General features: G+C 52.6%; 7 protein-coding genes across 7 annotated transcripts; 5 read left to right on the top strand and 2 right to left on the bottom strand.

The window, feature by feature from the left end:
- Window positions 1–110: 110 nt before the first annotated feature.
- Window positions 111–453, top strand: GNI_037560 (putative AAA-ATPase; the record flags this gene model as incomplete). Its single annotated transcript, XM_011131036.1, has 2 exons — window positions 111–126; window positions 161–453. The coding sequence occupies 2 exons, from the start codon at window positions 111–113 to the stop codon at window positions 451–453; spliced, it is 309 nt and encodes a 102-aa protein (XP_011129338.1).
- Window positions 454–518: 65 nt separating this feature from the next.
- Window positions 519–914, top strand: GNI_037550 (AAA-ATPase; the record flags this gene model as incomplete). Its single annotated transcript, XM_011131035.1, has 1 exon — window positions 519–914. One exon carries the CDS (start codon window positions 519–521, stop codon window positions 912–914), a length of 396 nt encoding a protein of 131 aa, XP_011129337.1.
- A 61-nt stretch (window positions 915–975) lies between these two features.
- Window positions 976–1,566, top strand: GNI_037540 (putative AAA-ATPase; the record flags this gene model as incomplete). The annotated part of the gene is made up of 1 exon (XM_011131034.1): window positions 976–1,566. The coding sequence occupies one exon, from the start codon at window positions 976–978 to the stop codon at window positions 1,564–1,566; it is 591 nt and encodes a 196-aa protein (XP_011129336.1).
- A 1,364-nt stretch (window positions 1,567–2,930) lies between these two features.
- Window positions 2,931–4,385, bottom strand: GNI_037530 (hypothetical protein; the record flags this gene model as incomplete). Its single annotated transcript, XM_011131033.1, has 1 exon — window positions 2,931–4,385. One exon carries the CDS (start codon window positions 4,383–4,385, stop codon window positions 2,931–2,933), a length of 1,455 nt encoding a protein of 484 aa, XP_011129335.1.
- A 1,023-nt stretch (window positions 4,386–5,408) lies between these two features.
- GNI_037520 (hypothetical protein) lies at window positions 5,409–5,969 on the top strand (the record flags this gene model as incomplete). Its single annotated transcript, XM_011131032.1, has 2 exons — window positions 5,409–5,496; window positions 5,566–5,969. The coding sequence occupies 2 exons, from the start codon at window positions 5,409–5,411 to the stop codon at window positions 5,967–5,969; spliced, it is 492 nt and encodes a 163-aa protein (XP_011129334.1).
- Window positions 5,970–6,158: 189 nt separating this feature from the next.
- GNI_037510 (hypothetical protein) lies at window positions 6,159–7,532 on the bottom strand (the record flags this gene model as incomplete). Its single annotated transcript, XM_011131031.1, has 1 exon — window positions 6,159–7,532. The coding sequence occupies one exon, from the start codon at window positions 7,530–7,532 to the stop codon at window positions 6,159–6,161; it is 1,374 nt and encodes a 457-aa protein (XP_011129333.1).
- A 1,284-nt stretch (window positions 7,533–8,816) lies between these two features.
- GNI_037500 (hypothetical protein) lies at window positions 8,817–9,062 on the top strand (the record flags this gene model as incomplete). The annotated part of the gene is made up of 1 exon (XM_011131030.1): window positions 8,817–9,062. One exon carries the CDS (start codon window positions 8,817–8,819, stop codon window positions 9,060–9,062), a length of 246 nt encoding a protein of 81 aa, XP_011129332.1.
- Window positions 9,063–9,135: the final 73 nt, after the last annotated feature.

Genomic DNA, 9,135 nt, shown 5'->3' with positions numbered 1-9,135 from the left:
AGTCGGCCTCGACGTTTCGGGAAGAGTCTTCTAATTTCCACGTTCAAGGCTTACTTCCAGGGTCGGAAAGATCTCTTTACAGGACTGGCGATTGAGTCGTTGGAAAAGAAATGGGAGCAGTACCCCGTTCTACATCTCGACCTGAGCGCGCTCGAGTGAGAACGTGGCATTTCGCTGGACAAGCTAGGAGCCAAGCTAGAGAAGATCCTGAGTGACAAGCTACTTGAGTGGGAGTTGGAGTTTGGCGTATTTGAGAAGGAAGGGTGTCTCAGTGAACGCTTCGCCACAATCATACAGCACGCAGCCAAACAGTCTGGCAAGGGTGTGGTTGTTCTCATTGACGAATACGACAAGACTTTGTTGGAGACCATTGCCGCCAAACAAGACCTAGACTTCGAGGAAGCCTTCAAGGACCATCTCTCTCTCCTGGGTTCGTTCTCTAGGATGTTTTAAAACGTGAGGAACGAAAGTTACGTTTCGTCTTTTTAACCGGTATTACGAAGGTAGCGCAGGTCAATATGCTGGGTGAGATCCATCGACGGAATGGTAGTATTCTGGACCGTGATTTCCCCGCTCTTTGTGGCTTTACTCGAGAAGAACTGATTAAGAATTTCTATGATGAAATTGAGACTTTGGGAAAAACCAACGACAGTAGTACCGAGGAAGTACTTGACGTCTTGAGTCGTCGATACGGGGGTTATCGCTTCCACCATCCCGGCATACAGCTCTTCCACCCATGGAGTGTACAAAAGCGTTTTCATGAAAGTGAATTCGGTGAATACTCAGACCAGATAGGCATTCCCGAGGTGCTAAAGCTGTTACGAGAGGGCAACTACAACCTATCTGCCCTATTGGGTAGATTCGGTCTCGAGTGTGAATCCGACGTCGGCTACGGTGTTGGAGCCGGGTGTTGAACCCGGATCGCGGGGTTACTGCAACTCGTTACGGTACGTGCTTAAAAATCCCCTTGTCTTGATGTACCACTGTGGCTATTTTACCGTCAAAGATCATGACAAGCGCTTGAACGTGTATAGTGTAGCTTCCCCAAATGACGATGTCCGATTTGGAGTTGTGAGAATCACTTTACGGATGCACGCACGCATGTCCGACAGAACGCGTAGGTCTCACATCCGGGAGCTGGTTACTGAGTTGGAGGCCGGTAGGCTCAAGTCGTTCCTGCGCGAATTCGACTCCTTCTTCAATTGTTTGAATATGTTTTACCAGAAGACCGATTATCAATTTATCATTAATGGGGTGTTCTGCCTGTTGGGAGAGTTCATCAAAACTGAGCTCAAACCCTTCTCCGGCGGTGCTGGTGCCATTGCGGAAACAAGTAAGCGCATTTACAAATTTGCTTTCAAAGTGGATGGTACCGCTAAGGAGGCTCTTGATGAAGCCAAGACATTTCTTGTCCAACAAAAAGAGAAAAACAGTACCCACAAGATTTTGAAAGTGGGAGTGGAAGTGAGAACGGCGGCTCCTAATAAGCCAAAGACCATTCAGTCTCATGTCGTGACAGACTCCGACTCCGACAACGCTGCTGTCGGGAACGCTGCTGCCGCTTAGATTTGGGTACCGCCACGCACGTTGCGATATCGGCGCCCGAGGTGCGCTCCCCTTGCGACAGAATCTCAAGCAAGGGCCATCCTCGCAGGGGTTGGGTGGGGTCGTTCAATCCACACCTCAATTTTTCTACCTCACCACTCTTAAGTAATTCATACTGTCGTGTAAAAATCTCTTTGCTGGGCCCAGATCTTCGGACAGGCACCACAAAAATGCTACTAGCCGATACTAGCGGGAGTAGTGCTGGGCTTGTCGGTGGAAGAAGCTGTAGACTCGCCGGTTCGCCAGACGCCCGACAAGCCAAGCTGGAACAAGTCCTCAGTGACCAACTAGGTGCATGGGAGACGGAGGATGGTGTGGATGAGAACGAAGAGCCCCCTCCGTCGTCGAACCGTTGCAATCCACCGTGTCAAGTCACTGTGTCTACCCGTTCATGATAGCGACCTATTATCTCCGCGAAGCAACAATATATACCACGATGTCGTTCGGTTCTTTATTTAGAGCATCCGGTGGCTACAGGATCCGCTGGCTAAAGGATCCGGTGGCTACAGGATCCGGTGGCTAAAGGATCCGGTGGCTACAGGATCCGCTGGCTAAAGGATCCGGTGGCTACAGGATCCGGTGGCTAAAGGATCCGGTGGCTAAAGGAGCCGGTGGCTACAGGATCCGGTGGCGTGGGCAAGAGAAGTCGTATGGGATTCGTGTGACGAATTTTTCGTCTTTGGTCGCGTTCGAAAGGCAATCGAAAGTTACCCACGTTTGGCGAAAGCTTAAAGAACCACGAGGCGATCACCGAGGTCACTTAATCAAGACAACGAACCGTCCACGGGTACCCAATTATCCAAGACGAATTTATTGTAAGTCTAGCTCTCCGGCTTGGCCGTAGGTGCGCACAGGGGTACTGCAAGAAACGTGTGCAAGAACATGAACACGTGTGTGTGCGGTTAAGTTTGCGCGCCAGCAAAAGACGAGCGGCAGGCAACCTCGATTTTGAAGCGGTGTTATTTCCGGAATAGTCGCAGCCATGGATATAACAACTGCTGGACACGGGCCATGTCCGTTCCTTCATCGTACCCATCTTCTCCAAAGTAACCTAAGCAGAACGAACAGCAGCTGAACAGCGGCTGAACAGCGGCTGAATATCGGCTGAACAGCGGCTCCAATAATTAGTACTTTGACTTGCCCGCCCAAACTTCTGGCGGACAAGGGAACGCTTGCCACGAAAGACTGAGTGAAAGGGTGCAGCGGTGCGAATTCTACTGCCGGTCGATTACTCAAGCTTAAAAATCTCAGCGGACATACGCCAGGTCTCTTTCGGCGTAGTAAAAGTCTCGATCGGGGGCCTAGTAAAAGTCTCGATCCGGGTATTACAGAAGAACAAGTGGCTGTAGTTCTTCAGGATGAGGGACGGGATTGGTAAGCCGGGTTGGGTTGACTACATCGGGTACGTTGAACATGAGGGTGATGGCGGCGCCGCCGATCCTCCAAGCGTAGTCGTACGCCTCTTCCTCGGCCAGTCGCGCTGCTACGTCCTTCACAGCCTTGTAGTACCAGGTATTGAAGGTATCTCTTGAAACCGAGAAACGGAATGATTTGTCTGTGTGGATAGCTAGGACGACTTGTTCGCTTGTCTGACGAGTCTCGTAGGCGTGCTCATTGATGAGCATGCCCATCAATCGACGCACGATGCGTTCCTCCACCCATGCGTGTTGGCGCAGCGTATTGTTTCCCACGCGGTGGAAGTCAAAGGAATTCCGATGTGCCACTGGGAAGTGCACTTCCTCCGGCGAAGGTACGTAGGGTGAATCCACTCCCCAACTGACCAACTTGGAGAAGTAAGCGGAGACTAAATGTTCTCTATGCATCATCCATATCGAAGTGTTCCGCTGTTTAAAGGCCTCAGTCTTGATCGACGCAATTCCATTGACCTTCGCTGCCATCGCGGACTCAATGGAGTCCCCGGGAGGCCAATTGGGCCACGACCTAATCAATGCTCTGAGATGTCGGGCAAAAGCACTTAACTCGGCTATCATCTGATCGAGAACGGGGTCGGATACAACATCGTTGGATAGAGCGTCCTTGTTCTTGGAGAGCCAGAGTCCCATCGCTTTTCTGAGGTCGCCTCGTTCGTAGTCTGCGTCAGTGAGACTGGGTAGATTCGCCACCAGATCCGAAGATGCTTCTCTCAGCGCCTGGGCCGGCCACCAACGAGCAAGTTCAGACAGACTCCACAGTCTTTGCTCTGGTGACATGGCTTCGCTCTTCTCAAAGTAGTAAGCCCAGTGGGCCAGCGCCGCAGCCGACCTAAGACGAGAACGATGCCAAAACCATTGATAGGTAGACCGATAGGTAAATCCATGCCAACCAACAGGCAAGACAGTCTTTTGATAGGCTTCTATTAAACGGCTCACCACTGCTCGCTCCCGCACCGGGCTTGACTCCGTCCTGAACCGAGGAAAAATCCATCCAACAACATCGGAAAAAATAGGAGTACTCAGTTGCTCGTGGCACTCCATTGTGTCGCGAGTCACAGCAACCGGTTGGGGTTGGGCGCCGTGCAAGATTTCCCTTTCTAGCCATCTAAGGATTCGTGTGACTTGTGTATCTGTAAGGTCTTTCCCTTTCAACAACCCACGTTCGTCGCCATCCAGACCACCCGTCAGAAGACTTTCCAGGTGTTCGGCCGCCTCGTTTTCGAACAAGTCCTGGAGGAATAAGCTCACCGCCCATTGATCTGGTTGTGAAATCATACTCTCTTGTACTCCCAACATCATCATAGCCTTCCAGCCATGCCCAAACGACCCGCATCGAAAACCCCGCATTTCCTGGAAAGATTTTTTTTCCAACGGATTCTCCACCTACCCAGAAGTGAGAACACCTGTCGGTGCAACACCTGTCGGTGTAACACCTGTCGGTGTAACACCTGTCGGTGCAACACCTGTCGGTGCAACGCTTGTCATTGATGGGTGGCTTGCAGGAAGTCAGCTGTTCCCCCCAAGCTTTACGTCTCCTGTGTGGAGAGACAAAGTTCGTGTCCGTAGTCCGAGTCACGAACTTTGTGTCACCACACAGGAGACGTAAAGTTTGGGGGGAAGAGCTGACTTCCTGCAAACCACCCACAAGGACGGGTTATGATCTCGTCACTAACAATTAGTAGGGCACCCTGATAACGATCAGGATTCTCGTGGTGCTCGTCGAGACAGGTCAATCAACGTCTTGGCACGGCACAAACGCCACACGGTTTGAAACCTGGATAAAAGTAACCGCCCACCGGTTGCACTCACCAGAACACACACCCGTCATACTCGCCCGAGTTTCCATAGCCCGGCCAGTTCCCGGATGTGACGGTTGTGTGGCTAAAGACCTTTGGCACCGCCTCTCTGGTAACCCACGTGGCGTAAAGGTTTAGCTCTTTTGGCACTGGTCACCTTGACCACCCGGTGACCAACCATGTCGCCAAGCTTTATCCTGAGGGCCGAAGCCAGAAGGATTTGCAGGGCCGAAGGATTATACGCTATGGAGGCCTTGATGGGAATGAGTCAAGCGAATCAGGAGGCGGTTACGGGGCTGGTATAGATAAGCCGAGAAGGTACCCCGGTGTAAACAAGCCTAGAAGCGACCGCAAGAATTATACAATCTGGCAAGGGTGTGGTTGTTCTTATTGACGAGTACGACAAACCTTTGCTGGAGGATCTTCTGGGTGACGAAGATCGCAACAGGACAGGCTCGTATGGGACTTCTCCTCGTCTGGGTGACGAAGATCGCTTACCGTTTTGAACCGTCGATACGGGGGTTACCTCTTTTGTGACCCCGGCCAGAAACTCTTCCACCCATGGAGTGTGCTAATGTGTTTTCACGACAGAGAGTTCGGCGACTACTCAGATCAGATTGGCATTCCCAAGATAGTGAAACGGATAGTAGGTGAAACGGATAGTAGGTGAAACGGATAGTAGGTGAAACGGATAGTAGGAGACGCAGTGACAAAACTGTGTCCCTTCACAGGTTTTGCCAGTCGCGACGCCCTCGACCTTAATCCGACATCAGGAACGGTTTCCAGCCCGGGCGTTGAACCCGGCTCGTGGGAATACCTCAGATCCCTATGCGATGCTTTGAAAGATCCCCTTCTCTTGGCTTACCACTGCGGGTATCTGACGCTCTTATCTTATAACAAGCCATTTGACGTATACGAAGTAGCCTTCCCGAACGACGAAGTCAAATTTGGAGTTCTGAAACTTGCAGCTCCGTTATGTATGTCCAAGAAGATGAGTAGATCTTTCATTCGGGACCTGTGTAGGCAGCTGCAGTTTGGCAAGATCGAGCCTTTCTTCAAGACGTTGGGGAAGTACTTCAAACACGTCCCGAGTCCAGGTGTAAGGATGATGGCCGTTGCCGTTGTATATTCTTAATTGAACTGGTGTTCTGCCTCCTGCAACAGTTCACTCGAACGAATGTCGGATTCCTACCGGGTGGTACTAGTGTCACTGTGCCTACTCCCCCAGGCACTCCTTTGTACAGCGATCGCACCTGCACCCATCTGATTGGGTTGGTCGTTGGTAAAAAACTGTCGGCAGGGTTACAAATGACATCTCAGACAATTACAACCACGCGCTATTTGGGTCTTGAAATTTGGTGACATTGATAAATCTTTGTTGTGAGTCAACCTCCCACCGCTTGTGCTTATTTGTCATTGTGATAGCGGCACAAGCGACCCTCCAAGCGTAGTCATAGCCCTGCTCAATTGCCGCTCGGGCTACGGTCTCATTCAAGGCTTGATCGTAGAACCGGTAGAGTGTTTCTTCATCGGTCGAAAAGGTGGTGTGTCCGGGTTTGTGCATCGAGCTAATAACGGCATCGTGCGTAAGACCGGTAGAGGCCACATGGTGGTCGATAAGCAGCTGTAGGAAACGACGCACGAGTTGTTCCTCTATCCATACTGTTTTATGGAGGTCGTATTGTTCAAGTCGATTGAGCCGGAAATCGTCGCGGTGCCCGACGGGGAAGTGGGGCTCAGTGTCCCAATCATCCTCCCAAGGGCCCGAGCCGGGGAAGTAAGCAGAAAACAAACGGTTCCGGCACTTCTGATACACGTCTCGGTATCGGTGGCCAAGAGCCTTAGCTACCTCTGACGCCACTGAATTAATCCATGGCCCCATTTGGGATTCGCTGTAGAGCTCTCCCGCCTCACTAATTGTTCGATTTGCGAGTTGAGTCCGTAACTCCTCCAAGAAGGCCTCCATAGCCCAAGTTGTCCTGTCTACTCGGTGATCGAGACTCGCATGACCGTACTGGTCCTGACAGAGCCAAAGTTCGACCGCCCGCTGGAACGAGTTGACTCTAGTAGCGAACAGGTCCGGACTATAATCGTCTCCGCTGAACAGTGGTGAATCCTTCTTGAGGTCCGCATACGCGTGCATGAACGCTTGTGCTGGATTCCAACGCGCCAGTGTGGCGAGACTCAGTAATCTTTGTTCTGATGGCATGGCATCTCTCTTCTCCAAGTAGAAAGCCCAATGGGCCAAGGCCAGAGGTGAGCATGGCCTCGGAATGGGGGGCCAGCAAGACGGATCCGACTCAGACCGGTAAGCAAACCAAGATTCAGGCAAGACAGTCTCCTTCTTGGCCTCTCTCAACCGAGCGGCCACTGCGCTCGGGTCCCGTTTGGACGTGGAAGTAAACCAATCGTTGACCTTTCCGAACTCGCGCCACTGCTCACACGCCTCCACCGTCCCACGGGTCACGGCAGTTGCACTGCACAGACCTTCTGGCGTGCACATCTTACTTACAAACCACTGAATGTCCACGTCTTCCGCCAAACCACGTTCAAGTTCTTCTGCCAACTTGTCCTCACCCACCTTCTGGAAGAACAGACTCCGAGCCCATTCACCCGGACTAAGATTCACCACTGACCCTTCCAACAAGGCAACCACGCCCGAGCCACACTCAATCGTTCCACTCTGATAACTACGCATAACACAAATCTTTTTCCTTGGACAAACACGACCGAGCCCCAACAACTCAGAAAGAAATTAATACCATGGACACGGTTTTGGTCCAATGCCAGCCGGGCTCTTGGGTGTAAACTGCGCCTACGGTAAGCCAAACGGCAAGCGACTGGATTCGCAGAGTAGCGACCCCTGCTGAGGTGTATGTTGGGGATGGGTTCATTGTTCAACGAGATGCAGTTCCCGCACGGGTTTCCGAGGTGTGATTCGGAGTCTGAATGCATGCCCTCGGTGATTGGGAGGCGCCCTCGGTGATTTGGAGGCGCCCTCGGTGATTTGGAGGCGCCCTCGGTGATTTGGAGGCGCCCTCGGTGATTTGGAGGCGCCCTCGGTGATTTGGAGGCGCCCTCGGTGATTTGGAGGCGCCCTCGGTGATTGGGAGGCGCCCTCGGTGATTGGGAGGCGCCCTCGGTGATTTGGAGGCGCCCACGGCGATTTCGAGGGGCCCTTTCGGCTTCCGATATGACAGACGAAGGAATGGCTCGCCTATCGGGTCTGTGGAGGCATGCCGGAGTATGCAAGTTTCGCCCCGTAGTTACGGACCTCATGGCTGCAAGATGAGCCGTGAAGGCGGGAAGTGCTTTTGCATGTAGGCCCTGTGGCACTCGTTCAAGGTCTGCAATTCGACAAACAAGATCCCTCATTCGGGACCTGTGTAGACAGGCAAGATCGCCGCCGCGTACGCACCCATCTTTTAGCAGACCCCGGCCAACATTTATTATAGGCCAACCATGACTTTCAGTCTTAGGTTTTCTCATCCACTGGTGGGGCCAGATCCTACGCGGGGAGGAAATTTTTCGCACAAGAGAACGAACGGGCTCTGTCTCAAGGCTTCACCTCTCGATCGTGTCCGTCGTTAGTGAATTGTTCCCTCCATCTTGTACTCCGGGCAGCGTTGCTATTCGGGCAACGTTTGTGTGCGGACAACGTTTGTGTGCGGCTGCGTTTACACAGACAACGTTTGTATCTATACCACACGTGTGTTCCCTGCAACCATAAAATCTTTATTGGGCAGCTGGCTGCTTGGTGGGCACGTCCTCAACTGGGAACGAGTGTTGGTTGAGTTTGGAGGACGCTCTCAACGTACGTCCTCAGCTGGTTGGTAACTTCGATGATGTTCGCTTCGGTGTTGGGGCGGCGTCGTTACGGAACCGTGGCCTAGTGGACGGCTCTTCGGGCGTGGAGGGAGAAGCGGTCAAAGCGAGGAGAGGGCCTCGGTCAATGAGGGAGCGGCGCAAAATAAAAAACCTGATGGACTCGGCGCTGTCGGCTGGGGAGCTGCTGGACAAAGCTCTTCTCGCAGCTCAGTCCAGCGCGAAGACTGTGCTCTTGAAACAACTGGAACAAAAAGATGTGACGCAATCTTTGGATGAAGAGACGTTGGCGAAACTGTTGAAGGCCGCACACAAGGAGGTCGACGAGAACGCAAAAGTGGCCTTGCTCAAAGCCTGCTGTAAGCAACATCTCAACGTCTGCCATGGGGAGTCTGCGGCCTGAGGGAGTCTGCGGCCTGAGGGAGTCTGGGGTCCGGGGGGGTCTGCGGTCCTGGGGGGGTCTGCGGTCCCGAGGG

The sequence above is a fragment of the Gregarina niphandrodes genome (assembly GCF_000223845.1).
Source record: "Gregarina niphandrodes unplaced genomic scaffold scaffold00005, whole genome shotgun sequence".
In the NCBI taxonomy this organism is placed as follows: Eukaryota; Apicomplexa; class Conoidasida; order Eugregarinorida; family Gregarinidae; genus Gregarina; species Gregarina niphandrodes.
The sequence above is the reverse complement of the archived record's forward strand: the minus strand, read 5'-3'. Positions and strand labels throughout refer to the sequence as shown.